The sequence below is a fragment of the Thermothelomyces heterothallicus genome (assembly GCF_042370625.1).
Source record: "Thermothelomyces heterothallicus CBS 202.75 unplaced genomic scaffold P884_scaffold_17, whole genome shotgun sequence".
Taxonomy (NCBI): Eukaryota; Fungi; Ascomycota; class Sordariomycetes; order Sordariales; family Chaetomiaceae; genus Thermothelomyces; species Thermothelomyces heterothallicus.
Genome location: NW_027192578.1, coordinates 669,923 through 689,727, shown reverse-complemented (window position 1 = coordinate 689,727; position 19,805 = coordinate 669,923). Strand labels below are relative to the sequence as shown.

Sequence of the window (19,805 nt, the reverse complement as noted above, 5' to 3'; positions counted from 1 at the left end):
ATTTCCAGAGACTCGAGTGCGAGTTCTCGGCGTTGCGCACCCATCGCCGTCGCAGGGGAAATACGCAACACAAAAACGGCACCTGGGACGCCGCCATCATGCCGTCCACAACGTCGGGCCGTATTGTCAAAACCTCCAGGGGTTCGAAAAAGACCCCCCACCAAAAGAATCACCGATGGGAGTCGTTCAGCGCCAAGATCTCCAAGCTTCACTCCCTCGATCCCCTCCGCAAAGTGCGCCGCCACGATCTCGAAGCCGAAGACCTCGAAGTGACGACCTCCTACCTGCGCAACGGCTTGGATCGATGGGCCGAACTCAACATTTCCAAGCCGTATATGGCTTTCAAGAGGGAGATCAACCCCCTCACCGAGTCCCTTGCCCAGATCCTCTACCATGAGGACCGGATTATGGACTTGCTGGCCGAGTACATCGCGAAGCACGAGAAAGACGCCCTCGAACCGCTGCTTGACCTTGTCACGGCATTTGCGCATGACTTGGGCGTTCGCTTCGAGAAGCACTACCCACGAGCTCTCGCCCTCATTGTCGATCTCGCCAGCAAGGTGCATGATGTCGAAGTCATCGAGTGGACTTTTGCCGCCCTGGCTTTCCTCTTCAAATACTTGTCGCGCCTTCTCGTGCCAGATCTGAGGTCGACATACGACGTCGTGGCTCCATTGATGGGCAAGGCCCGGAACCCCGGCCACATTGCCCGGTTCGCTGCCGAGGCCATGAGCTTTCTGGTCAAGAAGGCGGCGGCCCCCAGCCACAAGGACAAGGCGCTGCCGCTCTTTGTCGAGCACGTAAGGGACGACCTGGAGGCTACTGTTGGGCAGAAGCAGTTCGAGCTATACAGCCAGGGCATCATGACCATGTTTGCCGAGGCAATCAAAGGGGTGGGTGATGGGATACATTCGACCGGCCCCGAGGTTGTTGCCGCTCTGCTTCGACACGTGCCCGAGAAGGAATTGGCCTTACCCGACCAGACGGTTTGGACGGATGTCTGCTGCGGCGTCCTTACCAGCGTCATCCACCACTCCAATGCGGATACCTTCAAGACTATCGAGACAAGAGTGATGGAAGAGGCGGAGGTCGAGCCACGCTCAGCCTTGCTCGTACAGGTTCTGGGAACCATGGCCGGTGTGCGAAAGGGCACGCGCATTCATGACTGGGCGACTCTGGTCAAGACGCTCGGCCAGTTGCTCGTTTCGTTTTCGGCCCAGAAGGCCGAGGTTGAATCCATGGACCCGTCTCAGGTATGGCAGAGGATCGTCGTAAACACGGCTATCGTATGGGCCCAGGCTCCCATTGATGCCCTCCTTCCCGCCCTCTCCACCTTCAGCGGGACCATGACCAAGGAACCGCTGATGCGGTGGTACATCGCCTTCTGCTCCTATCTGGCCGATCTGAATCCCGAGAGGTTCCGTGGCCTCTTCATGAAAGACTTTCAAAAGTAAGGTTCCTTCCCTTCCTGCTCTCGACATCTTGCTAAACAAGGCCAGGTTCATCGTCGCACATTGGTCGCAGAACGCAAACGAAGACATCCTCTGTGTACTACTGCCGCGCATGGTCGAATCCGGCGGACTCCCAACCCCTGGAGGGAAGGAGATCTTTCAGCTTCCACAGTCCTGGCAGGACCAGATTGTCAGCAAATTCGTTAAGCTTGGAGACACCCCTTTTCCAGAGAGCGGTGGCTTCGGGAAAGACCCGGAGACCTGGAGAGACAAATGTCTGCCCAAATACTCAGCGAGATTGCGTGTCTTGCAATCAACCACAGTACACCCTGCGACGAATGCAAGGATAGCCGAGGTGTTGCTTAAGAAGCTGAAGTTGGCTCTCAGGCCATCCTCGTCATTGCCTACCGACGAGGCGAACTTCATCGTCAGCGACGGCTTCCGTGCCTACCTTCGAATGTGCGCGCCCGCCAACTCGGTTGACCCCTCATTGGCCCCGCTGCTGAGGGCCGCTGCGCCACGGTTCTGTCGTTCTCCGGCATTTCTAGAGGCTCTTCTGGATTACGAGCGCGAAGTCGGCGGCAAAATCCAGCGTTCTCCCGAAGCCGACAACGACAATGGCGACAGTCAGCAGGAGGTGGAAAACCCCCTGGTCAAGTGCTTGATTGACAACCTATCCACGCCCTCTCATGAGCTCCGGCTCGTGTCCCTCAGAATCCTCGAGACGTTGGACTTCACTCCTGATTTCAACTCCGCCCTGGCAACAATGATTCAGGTGGAAGAGCTACCTCTAAACCTTCAAAGCATCCGGACCATCGCCGTACATCTCCGCAAGCTCGGCCTGGTTTACTCTCACATCGACCAGAACTCCTGGTTGATCCGGGCTATTCCGGCATTTCTCTTCGGCATGACGACGGTACCTCTGTCCCCCGTTTGGGATGATGCCGTCGAAGCAATGAAGAAGGTGGCTGAAAGCAAGCCAGGAGAAGAGGTGTTGGCCGAAATTGCTTTCGAGTGGCTAGAAGTGCCATCTCCGCAGTGGTCCGGCCCGTACAAACCGCCGGCCGAGGACAATCATCAGGCGTTAACCAACTTCGAATGTCTCAATCTCATGGCGCTCCATGAGACCTCCGGCACTACGGGGAGCGTCTTGAACGATCCCTCCAAAGACATGTTGAGCGCCTTCGAGGAAGGACAGAAGATTGTCGAGTCTCCTTCGGACAGGGCACGGAGCAAAGCACTCAAGGCGTTTTCAGCCATGCCTTTCTTGGCCGAGAAGCGATCTCGAAGGCTGGTGCCATTCCTCTTTTCCTTCACCGAGGAAGGTGGGACGTCGGAGGAGGAGGATGAGGATGGAGACGAGGCTGAAGAATCTTTCGAAGGCAGCTGGTCTCTTCCTGACAGAAAAGCCCTCGTTGGAGTATTCGCCCAATTCAACAACCCCCGAGTCCTATATCAGAGCCAGAGGGTGTACCAGTCTCTGCTCAAGCTGCTGGCGAACGGCGATATCGAGCTGCAAAAGCTGGCCCTCAAATCGATCCTGGCCTGGAAGAATGATTCTATCAAGCCGTACCAGGAACACCTTGAGTACCTGCTTGACGAGGCCAGATTCAGGAACGAGCTCACCGTCCTCTTTCAAGGCGACAACCAGATTCAGCCTGACCACCGCCCGGACGTTATGCCGGTTCTTCTCCACCTGCTATATGGGCGAACCATCTCAAAGAAGGGCGTAGCTAGTGGCCGTCATGGCCTCCATGCGACACGTCTCGCCGTCATCCGGCAACTGAATGTTGATGACATGGGGAGCTTCTTAGACATAGCCCTCGGCGACCTACGAGATATCAAAGTGGTCGATGCCCAAGGGCTCCGAGAGAGTCTGTTTGCTCGGGAGGCTCTTCCCGTCCGCAAGCAGGTTGGTCTGTTGAACATGGTCGAGTCGGTCATCAATGAGCTTGGGACGAGCGTCTCGTCGTACATGGAGTCTCTTGTCAACGCGGTTCTCTACTGCCTCATATATGCCTGCCGCCAGCTTGGAGGGACCTCGGAGGAGCATGAGACCGAAGAGCAGGACCACGTTCAGAACGCGTCCTTGTACAAGGTTGTGCGAACAACAGCGCTGAAGTCTCTGAGCAAGCTGTTCCAGAACGCGCCCGGGTTTGACTGGACTCCGTATCAAGCAGTGATGGTTAAGGAGGTCATCAGCCCTCGGATTGAGAAGCTTCCGGCGGAGACAACACAAGGTGTCTCGGCTACCTGGAAGCTTCTGGGCACATGGTCTTCGCTTCCCCAGGCCGCCCTGTTCCTCGCTATTGATAAGAGGATCATGCCAAAGATCATCGAGACTCTGCGTATCGAGAAGGTCAGGGATGAAGTCAAGACCTTCGCTCTCAGCGTCCTCAAGAATCTGGTTGATCTCGCGCGACCTCCCGAGGCCGAGTCGGAGCCGAACGAGAAGGTTAAGACGGAGCTCCTAGACCCCAACATAGATCTCATCCTCAAGGAGATCAGTGGGCTGCTTCGCGACCAGCCCGACATTGGCCGGGACCTGCTCGCGACCGCAGTCGACACGGTCGTCGCTATCGCTCCTCTTGTGGAGACGTCGACCAGCGTGCAGGACATGGTTGAGATTGCCACCTTCCTGCTTAACCAGCCGTTGAGAAAGGTCAACCCCAAGATCAAAGGCTCGATCTTGTTGATCTTGAAGCAATTCATCGTGCTCGAAGATTTACAAAACAACGCGGAGCTGAAGCGGGAGGTTTACGGTACCATTGCCTCGTTGTTTGGCTTCTTCAAAGACAAGCAGAACCGGCAGACCCTGGCTGAAGTCTTGGAGGTGTTTGCCTCTCGAGAGCCCTGGGCGCAGGAAGTGGCCGACATTTGCCGCGACCTGAACTCCTACGTCGTGAAGCGGTTGGACGAACCGGACTACAACACGCGACTCTCGGCTTTCAACTCGATCTCCAGAGACCGCGAGACGCCCTTCACAATCGATCAATGGATGCCCTTGGTTCACAACCTCCTCTACTACATCCAGCAGGACGAGGAGTTTGGCGTGCTCTCATCCAACGCGGCCGATGGACTCTGCAAGTTCGTCTCAGCAGCTGAAGCAGCCTGGGCGGGGCCGCAGCAGGCTGCTTATGTCGATGTTCTGTCAACCGTCATCCTGCCGGCCATCTACTCAGGAGCGAGAGAGAGCTCCGAAACGGTCCGCCGCGAGGTCCTGCGCCTCTTCGGCTTCCTCGTCGCTCATCTCCCACAGTGGGAACCGGTTGCCGACCTCACCCCCTTGGTCCCCGTCTCTGACGACTCCGACCAAGCCTTCTTCTTCCATGTCCTCAGCCCGGCGGTTGCCCGTCAGCTCCAGGCCCTGCGTCTTCTCGAGGCGGCAAACGAGAAGAGCGAGCTACGCAGCAAGCACATCAGCCAATTTTTCATTCCGCTCTTCGAGCACTTCATCTTTGATCGCCCCGAAGGCGGCGATGACCATGGCCTAAGCGCCCAGGCGACAAACACGATCGCGGCACTGACTACGTCCCTGGAATGGCAACAATACCGGGCCATCCTCCGGAGGTTCGTTTCGTATGTCGAATCGAAACCAGACTGGAACAAGCGTGTTATTCGTCTTCTAGAGAAGGAGGTCGATGCGTTACGCACGGCTGTTTCCCGCAAATCTGCCGATGCCATGGACGTGGATGACGGGCAGACGGCCGATGCAAAGCCCTGCCGTCTCGCGACCACGCTGCCTAGTCAGGGGAAGCTCGGTGACGAGATCGTCAACAATTTCCTGCCGACGCTGCTTAAGTACATCCACGAGAAGGATGAAACGACTGTCAGTGCTAGGGTCCCCGTGGGAGTGATCATCGCGAAACTCCTTACTCTTCTTCCAGAGGAGCGACTCAACGAGAAGCTCCCGAGCGTTCTCACCGACATCTGCCACATTCTCCGCAGCAAATCCTGGGAGTCACGCGAGATGGCTCGGGACACTCTCGCCAAGATCTCTGGCATCATCGGTCCTGATAAGTTTGAGTTCATCCTCAAGGAGTTGCGGGGAGCGCTTGTCAGGGGCCATCAGCTCCATGTCCTTTCATATACCCTCCATTCCATCTTGTTGGTTGCCATTCCGACATTCAACCAAGGCGATCTAGACTACTGTCTCTCCTCCATCATGGCCGTCATCATGGATGATATCTTCGGAGTCACGGGCCAGGAGAAGGACGCCGCAGAGTACGTGAGCCAGATGAAGGAGGTTAAGAGCAGCAAGAGCCAGGATTCCATGGAGTTGATTGCCAAGACAGCTTCCATCACACGCCTCGGCGACCTCACCATGCCGCTGCAGTCTTTGCTCCTGGAAAAGCTCGAATTGCGCACGGTCCGGAAAGTTGATGAACTCCTTACTCGAATCACCAAAGGCCTCTTGGAGAATCCTGCTGCTGCCTCGCAACAGGTCCTCGTGTTCTGTTACGAGGTGATTCAAGAAGTGTACAAGAGTCAAAAACCGCAAGCAGAACCCAAGATCGATCCTCGTCTTAAGAGGTATCTCGTCCAGAAAGCCGCCAAGAAGAGCGACGGCAGCGTCACCAGCAAATACACCTACAAGCTCATCAGGTTCGCTATCGACATCTTACGGTCTGTTCTCAAGAAACATGACAACCTCCGCACGGCTGGGAACATCGCCGGGTTCCTGCCAATCCTAGGTGATGCTGTTCTGTCAGCCGAAGAGGAGGTCAAGATTGCAGCCTTCAAGTTCCTCACCGTCATCGTCAAGGTGCCTTTTAAGAATGACGATGCGAGCAACTTGTACAAGGTAGCCCATAAGGAAGCAATCAAATGCATATCCTTGTCGCAGTCTACGACATCAGAGCTTGCTCAGACAGCGCTCAAGCTCATCTCGATCGTCCTTCGGGACCGCCGGGAGATCCCGATGAGGGATGCCGCGCTTGACATGCTGCTCAGCAAGCTCAAAGACGACCTGACGGAGCCCATGTACCGGCACGTCACGTTCAGCTTTTTGCGTTCCGTTCTGGACCGCAAGCTGGAGACGGCGTCGGTATACGACACGCTCGACTACGTCGGTACCGTCATGATTACCAACGACGACAAAGACACGCGCGATCTGGCACGCGGCGCTTTCTTCCAGTTCCTGCGCGAATATCCGCAGAAGCGGAATCGGTGGGAGAAGCAGCTCAAGTTCATCGTGGCCAATCTTAGATATGAGCGAGAGGGCGGCCGCCTGTCCGTCATGGAGGTGATCAATCTGCTGCTCAAGAAGTCGGCGGATGAGTTCGCACAGGAGGTGGCTGCGACGTGCTTCATCCCGCTGGTGTTTGTGTTGGCAAACGATGACAGCGAAAGATGTCGATTGGCGGCCGGTGAGCTGATCAAAGAGATCTTCCGGGTGTCGGACAAGGAGCGACTGTCCAAGTTCCTGACGCTCCTGCGGTCGTGGTTGGGGCAGGACGGGAATCCGGCGGTGCTAAAGTTGGCTCTGCACGCGTTTGGGTTGTACTTTGAGGGCCGGGAGCCGAGCCCCAAGGATAACCAGGATGCCGGGCTCGTCACAGAAAAGCTGGTCAAGGTTCTTGGAGATGATGGGGCTCTCGAGGCTGATTGGGAGATGGCCAACGTCGCATTGACGACTGTCCAGACCCTGGTGCAGAAGCACCCGCGAAGGGTTCTTGGCCCGGATTCTGACGAGTTGTGGTCCGAGGTCCAGGCATGCCTTGCGCATTCTCACACCACAGTCAAGCTCACCTCCATCAAGCTTCTCAGCATGTACCTGGCTGATTTTGCGCGAAACGCCGTGAAGGGGCAAAAGCTGCCACTTGCGGGCTCTTACGGCCTGGAGCTGGACGGCTCCGACGTGAACGACCTGATGAGGTTAGCACTCGGCATCCTCTCTGCAGCGGAAGTCGACGAGGCGCTTGCCCAAGAGGCTGTGCAGGTCATCATGTTCTTGTCCGGCTATCTCGAATCAGGAAGGTCCGTGGCCGAAGAGGAGGGCAATGAAGAAGAGGAGGACGCAGCCAACGACGCCAAGGAATCCGCCCAGCTGGCCGACATGAAGTACCTCTTCTGGAAGCTGGCGTCCATCATCCGCAAAGAACGCCAACCGAAGCCCGAGGTGCTTGTGAGCAAGCTAGCGGCCATGGACCTCCTCGAGGCCTTCTCCGTCAAGTCGCCGACCGACAGCCTTCTGGCCTCGGTGAAGACGATCCTCCGGCCGCTGCGCAACCTGACGGACCCGTCGATCCGCCAGCCGTTCTCGCTCAACGAGGTGTTCAAGACGCGGTTCGAGACGCTCAAGACCAAGGCGCAGAGCATCATGGAGACGCTGCAGCGGCGGCTGGGCAGCACAGAGTACACCAAGGCACTGCTGGCGGTGGGCGAGGACATCCGCGTCAAGAGGGAGCAGCGGTCCAGCAAACGCAAGATCGAGGCGCTGACGGCGCCCGAGAAGTACGGGCGAGAGAAGCGCAAGAAGTTGGAGAAAAAGAAGGAGAAGCGGAAGGCGCGGGGACAGGAGCAGAGGGAGCACCGGCGGAACTTCCTGTAGTTGATATTGCTGTGATGTTTGGTTGGTCGCTAGGTGTTGTTTGGATGGGTCTGGCATGGTTGTAAAAAGGGGTCCTGTGAAAACAAAAAAAACACTGTTTGTGAAGATGGCCGGCTCTGTGTTAGATCTAGGTTGGTATTGTACAGGATAATGTTACACTGAGAACTGGCGGTTCTCGGGTATGCGACATGTCACAACGCTGTCGTCAAGTCTATCCATCACATCGTACACATGTCCCTAACAGAACAACATCTCAATCCCGCTCTTCGACAACTTTGCAACTCCTTACGTCTTTCCCTTTGGCCGCGCCTGTCTGTCGTCGCTATATACACTCCCCGCCCATCTCATTCATCCGCCTTTCTATCCCCGGGCTTAACGCTCTTGAAGGTGGCGCCGGGCGGCAGGTCTTTCTCCCCCTCCTTCGCCTTGGGCCGCTCGGGCTCGACCCAGGGCTCGCGCGGGGTGCTCGAGCCGTCGTCCCAGAACTCGAGGTCGCCCGTGCCGTCGCCGTCGGCCCCGGCGACGAGGGTGCCCTTCTTGACGGACTCGCCCCGCTGGCGGAGGATGTCCTCGACGGTGACGGCCTCGTCGCCGAAGATGCGCAGGTGGTCGCTGATGACGTGGCGGTTCTTGCACCGCGGGCACGCGATCAGCACCGTGCCGTGGTGGTAGCCGTGCTTGGACACCCGGTGGCGCGAGCGCGTCCCGCACGGCCGGCACGTGAAGGTCAGCTCGTAGTGCGGCTGCTGGCGGATGTCGCGGCCCTGGGCGGCTTGTTCCGCCTTGTTGGTGGTGGTGGCGCCTGATGGTGGGGGGGTTGTCTCGGGGGAGGCGCTGCTCGAGGTGGAGGCGCTGGTGGCTGTTTGTTTTTGCTGCTGTTGTTGTTGTTGTTGCTGCTGCTGCTGCTGCTGCTGTTGATGTGTTTGTTGTTGGATGAATGGGGAGCCGTTGCGTGGTCGTGGAATGCTATGGGCGAGGCGAGTTGCGGTAGCAGATGATGCGAGGCAGGGAAGGTGTCGGCTTGGTCTTGAACGGAGGAGGACGAGCGAGGACGGGCCGGCTCTGGCAGGCGCTGGTGAGGCTAGCCTCGCCAATTTTTGTATTGACACAAATGGGCGATTGGAAGCCATGTCTTTGACGATATACCGAGTTTCAAGGTCTGCGTGTGAGGGAGCCGGGTCGTCAAGGGTTTTTCTTGGTCGGTCCTGTCGGAAGGCAAGAAGGAGGAAACATCAACCTTTGAGACGCGGCGCTCGCCGCCAGCTCGGTCCCAAAAATTCTTATCGATAAGATAGCTTGGTTGACTGCCTGCTGTAGAGGGGCAATGAGAGTGGGGTTGGGGGGTTTACATACGGATTACACTTATTACAGCTCAAGGAAACTCCACATCGGTTTCCCCAGCCTAACCTTTGCGGACTGCGGTAACCACCGCGCAGGAACCCGAAAGCCCGGGAGTTCTTGATGCTCGAAACGGATTCGGCTCGGCTTCGCCACATTCCTCCTCTTCTTCTTTACGTGGCACGATACACAGCTTGACGGACAAGGGGGAACAAAGATGGTGATGCGATAGCCACCGTCCTTTGACACCGCCCTGGTCGTTTCCAAGAGAGCCCCGTTTGACTATTGCCGCCGGCGTTTAATCGTCCTCACGATTGCCCCGTCCTCACACACCCTCGGATGAGGTAACAGCTGTGCTAGCTACGTGCAGAGGTCGTTGCATATATGCAGTGGGAAATACATTGCCGGCGATTACGAGGCCTTTCCTATTTTTTTCTTTCCGTCCCCAGCTTGGCGCTGAAGCTTCCCAGCTGCATCAGATTCCGGCCTACGATTCCGCGCCCGTCTTAGCTCCCGTCTCGCCTCGTCGACAACCCCCCAATCTCGTCCGGACCGTACAACAAGCAGAAGTCGCCGCGATGGCCTCCAGACCGAACAAGATCCGGCCGATCCGAAGGGTATGTCTCTCAGGAGCGCGTCCACGAGATTCGCCGCTCGTGGACAGCTGCCGTGCCTCGTGAACCCACCGAGAACTGGAAGCACCCGTTCTGACAGCCACAGCCGATTATGAGCAAGGAGAACAGCGAGTTCACTCCTTGTTGGGAAATCCTCAAAGGCGCCCTGACCGACATTCACAATAAGAATGCCACCCGGCTCTCGTTCGAGAACCTTTACCGAGCCTCGTACAAGATCGTTCTGAGGAAGAAAGGCGAGCTCCTCTACGACAGCGTCAAGGAATTCGAAGAGAAATGGTTCCGCGACCACGTCTTGCCGCAGATCGCCGGGCTCGTGTCGGGCAACCTGATCGGTATTGCGCTGCTCCAGACGCCGGGATCGAGTGCACACGAACGGCGCGAAACGGGCGAGCGGTTTCTGAGGGGGATTCGCAGCACCTGGGAGGACCATAATATGTCGATGAACATGGTGGCCGATATTCTCATGTACCTGGAGCGCACCTACGTCGCCGAGTCGAGACGGCCTTCGATATTCGCTGCGACGCTCGGCTTGTTCAGGGACCACATTTTGCGGAATGATCTGGGCGGAGCGTCAGAACAACTGGACCAGCCTTTTGTCATCTTCGACATTCTCAATGCCGTTGTGCTCGATCTGATCAATATGGAGAGAGACGGCGACATCATCGATCGGAATCTCCTCCGGCAAATAACGTCCATGCTGGAGTCCCTCTACGAAACGGACGAGGAGATTGAGAATACAAAGCTTTATCTGACCGTTTTTGAGCCCCGCTTCCTCAGCGCGAGTCGGGACTTCTACAAGAACGAGTGCGAAAAACTGCTCCGCGAGGGCAATGCTAGCGCTTGGCTGCGTCACACCCAGCGCCGGCTCCGCGAGGAGCGGGATCGCTGCGAGACGACGCTTTCCATCCTCACGACGGACAAGATCGCGTCGGTCGTCGAACAAGAGCTGATAGTCGCCAAGCTGAACGACTTCCTCGCCATGGAGGGAAGCGGCATGAAGAGCATGATCGACAATGATCGTTACGAGGACCTCTCCATTCTCTATCAGCTCATCTCCAGGGTTGACAAGACAAAACAAGCACTCCGGACTATTCTTCAGAGCCGCGTCATGGAACTAGGTCTCGAGATTGAGCAGACCCTCAAGAACACAGACTTCTCAGCTCCGGCAGCAGCCGGTGCTGAGGCTGAGGACGGAGCCGAAGGCGGCGGGAAGACCAAAGCGCAACCCTTAAGCGCAGCAGCCCAGCAGACAGCAGCGGCGATAAAGTGGGTCGACGACGTTCTGCAGCTGAAGGACAAGTTCGACAATCTCTCAAAGACCTGCTTCAACGAGGACATTGTCCTGCAATCCGCCGTGACCAAGAGCTTTGCCGAATTCATCAACATGTTCAATAGGAGCTCGGAATTCGTGTCGCTGTTCATCGACGACAGCTTGAAGCGGGGCCTCAAGGGGAAATCGGACGAGGATGTGGAGATTGTGTTGCAAAAAGCGGTTGTGCTTCTCAGTTATCTCGCGGACAGAGACATGTTTGAGCGATATTATCAGAAACACCTTGCTCGCCGGTTGCTTCACAACAGGTCCGAGGTGCACATAGAGAAGGAGCTCGTTCGCAGGATGAGGGCCGAGCTGGGCAACCACTTCACGGCCAAGTTCGAGGGCATGTTCAAGGACATGGAGCTGTCCAAGGACCTGTCAGAGAGTTACCGCGACCACGTCCGCGGCCTCGGCGATGCCGACACCAAGAACATCGACCTCGGCATTCACGTTCTCACGACCAACAACTGGCCGCCCGAGGTCATGGGCCGCAGCGCCTTGCAGGAGGACGGCGGCAGAGCCGAGTGCATCTTCCCGCCCGCCATCAAGCGGTTGCAGGAGAGCTTTTTCAAGTACTATCTCAAGGACCGCAGCGGCCGAGTGCTCACCTGGGTCGCATCAGCGGGCAGCGCGGACGTCAAATGCGTGTTCCCCAAGATCCCTGGCAAGGAGAGCGGCCCGCTCAGCAAGGAGCGCCGCTATGAGCTCAACGTGTCGACGTACGGCATGATCGTGCTCGAGCTCTTCAACGACCTCGCCGACGGCGAGAGCCTATCGTTTGAAGAGATCCAGGCCAAGACCAACATCCCCGCCCAAGACCTCATCCGCACGCTGGGCTCGCTCTCGATCCCGCCCAAGTCGAGGGTCCTGATCAAGGAGCCCATGTCCAAGAGCGTCAAGGCGACCGACAAGTTTGCCTTCAACGCCCAGTTTGTCAGCAAGACCATCAAAATCAAGGCTCCTGTGATCAGCAGCACGTCCAAGGTGGAGGACAACGAGGAGCGCAAGGAGACGGAGCGCAAGAACGACCAGACCAGGGCGCACGTCGTGGATGCCGCGATTGTGCGCATCATGAAGTCGGTCTCCCATTCTTTTATCTTTTTTTTCTTTCTTTTTTTACACAGAAGTTGAGGGCTAACCGGCGTGCTTAACAGGCAACGAAAGGAGCTTTCGCATACCCAGCTCACGACAGAGGTCATTGGCCAGCTTGCCGGGCGGTTCAAGCCCGAGATTTCCATGATCAAGAAGCGGATCGAGGACTTGCTCGTGAGAGAGTATCTCGAGAGGATCGAGTCTGATACTCCAGCGTATCGGTATCTGGCATAAGTCTGTCTGGAGGTGGAATCGGAATCAGGCTTTCGGGTTTATGGTCTTGGTCTTGGCCTTGACCTTGGTTTCAGAAGAGATGGTTTGACGATATGACCTGTTAAGTTGTCATGTCATCAGGGCAAGAGTTTGGGACGATATAACGAGATACGATAGGTGCATGGATGTGGGACTTCAGGCGCGCTACTTCTAGGGTCTGGGGTGTCGGAGTCAACGGGACATATCGGTGAGGATCGACGCGGCCGGTGCTCTTTTATTCTGGGTTCCTTTACGGGTCTAGGTGTCATCAACCTTAGATGACGCGCCTACGTCGAGAAGCATGTTGTGTAGGCGACAAAGTCTCGTCGACATGCTAAGAAGTGCCTGGTCTCTCTGCGGAGCACACACATTTCGATCTCGTTTAGTTACCCGGTGGTTAGTACTAACTAATTAGTTCAGTACTACCACCTGTCTCCCGACAGGTAGGGCCAAAACCCCTAGATATACTAATATTACTAGACATATCACTACCAAATTTCCTATACTTTCGTGTCTATATAAAAGGTACTATTAAGTTCAATTACCCTTGTAATAGTAGCTTTAAATAGCTATAAATAGTCTAATTATAAACTAGGTTCTAAAAAGCTTAAAAACATAGTAAAATTTAATTCTATCTAGTTATAATTAGTCAAACAATTAGTTATATAACTCGTTATAATATACTAGCCTTATAGTAACTATAGATAAGTATATAATATTATATTTAACTACCTTAAGGAAAGAAAGAGGAGAAAGTAAGTATAAGTACTAAAAGGGGGTTTCATTTCCTAATATAGAGAGTATATATATACTCTAGTTAAGGCCCGGTTAGGTATCAGGTTAGAGCCTAACCAGGTCCTAGGCACATACCCTACAAACGCCCTATAAATATATATAGGTCTGGTTAGAAACCGGGTATAGCCTGTTATCAATTAGCCTAGGTAGAGCCTAGGCCTATAATATACCCCCCCTCTTTTTCTAGTTAGATGCTTAGGTAGGTCTACCTAGTATTACTATAGTAACGGGTCCTATATATACTAGTGGTCTATATATATGGTCTGGCTTTGTTTAGGTCCTATATAGGTCCTGGTCTTTATTTTGATATTATATAGGTCCTAGCCTTTGTTCGAGTTTAGAGTAGGGCCTAGTCTTTGTTTAGGCCCTATATATACTCCCCTAGCCTTACTCTCCGAATATATATAAATTCTTCCTCTCCCTCCCTCTAACTCCTACTTCCTCCCTTTTATAATCTATATACTCCCCCTCTTACCTCTGCCTACCTATATATTATTCTATTATCTATACCTATATTATACTCTAAAAATTTTTTTTATTTATAATATTAACCGCTATTAGCTTACTTAGTAATAGTAATAGTAGCTATTATCTTAATAAAGCTAAAAAAACCCAAGGACTTATATCTTTGTAAATACCCCACCAAAACACACGAAACTACCATCGCTGGAAAGCTCTCGAAAAACGCTATCCAACAGTACCACCCTCAACCGCACGCGAGCCGTTGTAGGTACACAACAGGCACCGCAGGCGTAGGAACCGGATCCGACCATAATCCGACCAAACCTCACACGACCGTCAAATTTTCACCATATAGACTACCTAGTACCCCTGAATATAACATCGATTTATAGCCTATCGCCAAGCCACTAGGTAGGGAGGCCTATGGCTTTAATCTAGTCAAAGGAGGGCCTACTATAGGCCTGCCCTACCCTAGATATCAAGGAGCTAAGGGGTCTTATTATATAACTAGTTAACCTTATACTAAGCCCTAAACAGGGCAAGGCATAGGACCTTGCCAATAGGCTCTTACAAGGCCTTATAACTACTATTATTAGCCTAGTCCTAAACGTATAGGAACTTATAGCTAAGGAAGTTAAAAAGGGGCTTAAAGAGGTCCTTAAGGCTATACCCCGCCCTACCTAGGCATAGGTAGCTATAGGGCTATAACAGGGGGTAATAGGCCCCTAAGGAGGCCTACCATCGGCTAAGGTAGTACTGCTACGGGCCTTATAGGAGGTTACAATACGGAACGCAAGCCTATAGGAGGACCTTAAAGCCTGAACCCTGGCCGAGATAGTCTAAGTAGTTAATAGAGCCTCTAGCCGCTAGGGAGCCGTTATAGCTAGGAAGCTCCTAAGCAGGGATATAGTAGTAGTCTTTAAGGATAAGGCTACTAAGGATTAGTACTTAGCTAATAAGCGATAGGTAGCTATAGCCTTTGGAGAGGAGGCTAGGGAGGTTGGTAAGGCCTATATAGTCTTAGCCAAAGGAGTCTAGAAGGAAGAGCTACAGGGGGTTAACGAACAGGACTTTAAGGAGGCTATAGGCCTACGCTTGATCGAAATGGTTAAGTTCCGGCTACCAAAGAGCCTGTAAAGAAAGTGGGCCACGGTACTCCTAGGCTTATAGGACCTCGAAGAGGCCTAGAAGGCCTATAACGAGGGCATAGTCTAGGATGCCTAGGTACTAGACTATAAACCCTATTAGGATGCTCTAGAGCTAAGGTAGTACTATAGGTATTAGAGCTTTGGCTATACCTAATGGTACTATTAATGGCCGGCCTACTGTAGCTATTATAGTATAAAGGCCTATAGGAAGGGAGGGAAGGCTAGGGAGACCTAATGCCTTACCTACTCTAACTAACTCCCTTATAGGTATATAGCCTATAGTAGCCCCTATATAGCCTAGTATAGGGGCTGCCCGAAGAAAGTCGAAGCCTAGGAGAGGGCTAGAGAGGCCTACTAATATAGACCCCAGACCTTCTAACCACTAGAGTAACCGTACCAGAAGGTAGCCTTCGAGTTTAGTAGCTAGCTAGAAGACGATAACCACTACTAAACCGGGGCTAAACGCCCCTATAGAAGGCCTACCCTAGCCTAGTAGGCGGCTAGAAGCGCCTTATTTAATGCCTAACAGACCTATATCTCCTTGCTATAGCCTAGAGCCCCCTCCCTCTTATAACCGGTCAAGGGGGCAATAGCTATGGAGCCTATTACTACTATACCCCCACCCTCTACTCTAGCTACCTCGAATATAAATTAAGATCCTCTAGTAGAATACCTAAGGTAATAAATAGGCCCTTAAGGTCCTATTAGAGGAGGCTAAATACGACCTCCTAGCTATCTAGGAACTATAGATTAACCAGTTTACAGGGTTAATATACTACCCCTAGGCTTCGAAATATATAACGAACCTAACTTAGACTTCTTCTAAAAGGGTTTAGACGAAGGTAAATAACGCAGGACAAGTATACAGGTTGTCTAAGGGATTCGGTAAAGCTAAAGGGTTTACAATAACAAAGTTGTCTCTTACAGTAGTACAATGCTATTAGGAGTACTATAATTATAAGTTACTATCACTAGTGAACTCTTAGAGTCTACCGAAACAAGTAACTATCTATATATATATATAACCTTCCCAGATCACCCTGATCAGTCCTTGGTTAGTGATCCTAGTGAGCCGCTTATCGCGATCAGTGACTTTATACTAATCTTGGTAATCGTAAGCCAGTATACGGTAGGGCTCGTAATGCTTCCTATGTTATAATTAGTTCCTTCCGTCCTTTCGGCTTGATTAGCCTATCTATACCAGTAGCCTAGGCGGCATCTATATATATATTTCTATGACACGATACCCCTCCTTTAAGGCTTTTGACCCGAAAGCCCTCTTAGGCCGTTTTAAATGGTGCTAATACCCTCTTATAACTTGCTCCTGTAAGTTCCCCCCCTTGCTCCCTTCTGCCGTTTACCATGGCTGACCGTATGAAGAAACGCTATCGTAATATAACGTGTAAATGTCGTGTCTTAGTTACTATGATTAAGCGAGACGGTTCCGAAACCATGCCGTGTTCTAACTGTTATTATATAACGCCTAAGAAGCGTTATATTATATCGGGAAATTCTAAGAGGTGTTTAAATTGTATATATAAGGGAAAGTCTTGTGACGGGCCGAACGTAGCGGATTCCTATAAGTGGCTTCTGTTTATCTTCTTATTTCCGTTCTAACTTATTATAGTATTATATAACTAGTATAAGCAAGATAGGCTAGAGAAGGAAATTTTAGCGGTAGAGGATCTACTTTAGTAAACTTTAAATCGCCTTACGCGTTTACGTCGTCAAAAACGAATGTTATATAACTAGAGTAATAAGTTCGTTTGTCGAGGTATATAGGGTTTAGATAAGGAGGACGGGGTAGTAGCCCTAATGTCGGAAGAATAGGATTTGATAGGTTAGGCGTAGGCGTTAGGCGCCTTTGGCGTGATTGACTAGGAAGTAGTTAGCTTGTCCTTAGGGTTAGCTCCTACTAGTACTTCTTCCTTCTTAGACGTTGGTTAGATTCCTAAGTCGGCCCCTATAGTCGGTTAGGGTTCCTCTGGTAGAACTATTCTAGTTTCTTAGGGCAGTTTAGGTTCTTAACCGGCTCCTATAAGTTGTCTTCTGTTCTAAAATCGAGCTATTTAACTAGATATTATAGTTCCCTGTTAATAATATATAAATCTAGAATTTCTTTGATATCCTATTCTTCCTCTTTATCCTCTGCTTCGATATTTATAGCGATCTTAGTATTCTTTGGTGCTAGTTCGAGAAGTGAAATATAAAAAATATCTATCTATAATTATATAGATAATGGTAATGATAGTTAGTAGTTAGATGTCGAAATTCGTTCTTTGATAACGAAGGGTCTGACCTTCTTGAAGTCTAGCTTCGTGTTTAATTATTTAGTTTATAGGTTTTATATAATTAGATAGACTTTATCTCCCCTCTCTAGGTAAGGTCCCTTGAGCCTATATTTGTTATAATAGTTCTTTATTCTAGTTCTGATAAACTTAAGTTCCTTTTTGAGCTTCTTGTATAGTATATATATCTATTCTACTTTGACTACTACTCTTGGTACTATGACCTCTAGTCCTTACCTAAGGTCTGCTTCGTATCTATAGTTTGCGAAGAATAGTATAACTTTAGTTATTTCTATTAGTATTATATTATAAGCAAGTTATACTATTAGTAATAGTATAACCTAGTCGTCTTACTAGTAATTAATATAAGAGCGGAGGTATTACTTGATAACTTGGTTTAGTTATTCTGTTTATCTGTTAGTCTATAGGTAATATACTATTAATAGTTTACTATTAACGCCTAATCGTTATATTAACGCTTGCTAAAACTTCGATACAAACTTAGTATCTCTATTAGTAATCTATTCTTATAGCTAAGTATATACTAATATAACTTGCCGATAGATTACGTCTACTAGTTATTTAGCTATCTAAGACTCCTTATAGGGAAAGAAGTATACCTATTTAGTTAGGTAATCTACTATAGTGAGAATACTATCGTAGATTACTCCTATAGCTATATCCTTAGATTCTAGTAATTTCGTAATAAAGTCTATTATAACTAAACTCTATAGTTTATTAGCTATTAGTAGTGGCTAAAGTAGCCTATATAGCTTGTGTCGTACCGTCTTACTTCGATTGTAGATGTCGTAGCTCTATACGACTTCCTTAACTTGTACCGTTAACTATAGAAAGTCGTAATGTTTCTTGACTTGTACGATAGTCTTTATAACTCCTTTATATCCTCCGAGTTTCGACTTGTAGAGTTCTCAAATCATTTATAGCTATTAGTCTTTATTATAGATATATACTTTGCCTCGGTACCAGAGTTTTGTATCTTTTTCTTCTACTCTACTAGGTACTACTAGTCTAGGTACTACTTAATATTATACCTTATTAATCCTTTCTTCTTGAAAGATTATATAATATTCTAGGAACGAGTCGAGTAGATTATCTTCTACAGGTATCTACATTTTGTAATATAGCGTTCCATTTATTCGTTCCTTAAATAATAGTGGCATTGTTTCCGTTTATCCTTCCGTATGATCTGTTTATTAGCTTAAAGCGTCCGTTTGTACGTTTTCTTTACCTTTCTTATAGCAGATCTTAAAGTTAAATTCTACAAGGAATTCTGCCTACCGTATTTGTCGTCTATTAAGCTCCTTTGTTATCGTAAAGTACTGTAAATTCTTATGATCCGTGTACACTTATACTAGTTCGATTATACTACTAAGGTATAGTCGCTACTCCTTAAAAGCTTCGATAATCGTAAGTAGTTCCTTGTTATAGATTAGATAATTGAGATGTGGTCTATCAAGCTTCTTTAAAAAGAAGGCTATAGGATGTAGCTTCCCTTGTTTGTCTTGTTATCCTAATTGTCCTCTAATAGTATAGTTTAAAGCGTCCGTTTCTACCTCGAATAGCTTCTTAGGGTCTAGTAGTACTAGTACTAGATCCTTAGTAATAGCGTTATAAATCTATATAAATGCTTATTTATACTATTCTTCCTATTAGAATTTAGCATTCTTCTTGGTAAGTTTATATAATAGTTATATAATTACTCTAAAGTTCCTAATAAACATCTGGTAGAAGTTTATAAACCTAATAAAACTTTGTACTTCTATAACTAACGTCGGTCGTAGCTAGTTCTTAATAGCTTTAACCTTTAAAGGTTCTATCTAGATTTGTCCTAGGGATATCTCGTATCCTAAAAACACCGTCTTCTTAATATAGAATTCGCTCTTTTCCTTATTAACTAATAGCTTATACATATATAATGTATCTAGTATTACTCTTATATACTTCCAATATTCGTTTATCGTCTTAGAGAAGATAAGTATATTGTCAAGATAATATACTACGAATTTGTCGAGAAAGGGTTAGATAACTTGATTAATTAGGGCTTAGAACGTTGCTAGCACGTTTATAAGTCCGAATAGTATAACAAGGTACTTGTAATAGCTATAGGGTATCCTAAAGGCCGTTTTCCACTTATCGCCTTCCTTGATCTATATATAATTATAGGCTAATAGCAAGTCAAGACGTATAAAATATTAGGCTCTTGCTAACTAATCTTAGAGCTATAAGATTAGTAGTAATAGGTATCGATTTTTTATAGTCTATTCGTTAAGTTACTAATAGTCGACGTATAACCATAGCTTTCTATCTTTCTTAGGTATAAATAGGATTAGGTAGCCTACTAGTGATGTTAACAGGCAGATATATCCTCTTTAAAGGTTCTCCTCTAGATACCGCTTAAGTTCTTCGTTCTACGTCTAGCTTATATAATAGATCTTAAAGAACTTTAGTCGTGCTC

The 19,805-nt window shown here is 50.0% G+C and overlaps 3 protein-coding genes across 3 annotated transcripts; 2 read left to right on the top strand and 1 right to left on the bottom strand.

Moving 5' to 3' along the window:
• Positions 1-98: 98 nt before the first annotated feature.
• P884DRAFT_301136 (armadillo-type protein) lies at positions 99-8,004 on the top strand (the record flags this gene model as incomplete). The annotated part of the gene is made up of 2 exons (XM_069444834.1): positions 99-1,450; positions 1,500-8,004. The coding sequence occupies 2 exons, from the start codon at positions 99-101 to the stop codon at positions 8,002-8,004; spliced, it is 7,857 nt and encodes a 2,618-aa protein (XP_069296257.1).
• A 120-nt stretch (positions 8,005-8,124) lies between these two features.
• On the bottom strand, positions 8,125-9,134 carry P884DRAFT_226986 (DNL zinc finger-domain-containing protein; the record flags this gene model as incomplete). The annotated part of the gene is made up of 1 exon (XM_069439671.1): positions 8,125-9,134. One exon carries the CDS (start codon positions 9,132-9,134, stop codon positions 8,349-8,351), a length of 786 nt encoding a protein of 261 aa, XP_069296256.1. The 3' UTR covers positions 8,125-8,348.
• A 934-nt stretch (positions 9,135-10,068) lies between these two features.
• On the top strand, positions 10,069-12,618 carry P884DRAFT_278870 (Cullin; the record flags this gene model as incomplete). Its single annotated transcript, XM_069443238.1, has 2 exons — positions 10,069-12,368; positions 12,447-12,618. 2 exons carry the CDS (start codon positions 10,069-10,071, stop codon positions 12,616-12,618), a joined length of 2,472 nt encoding a protein of 823 aa, XP_069296255.1.
• Positions 12,619-19,805: the final 7,187 nt, after the last annotated feature.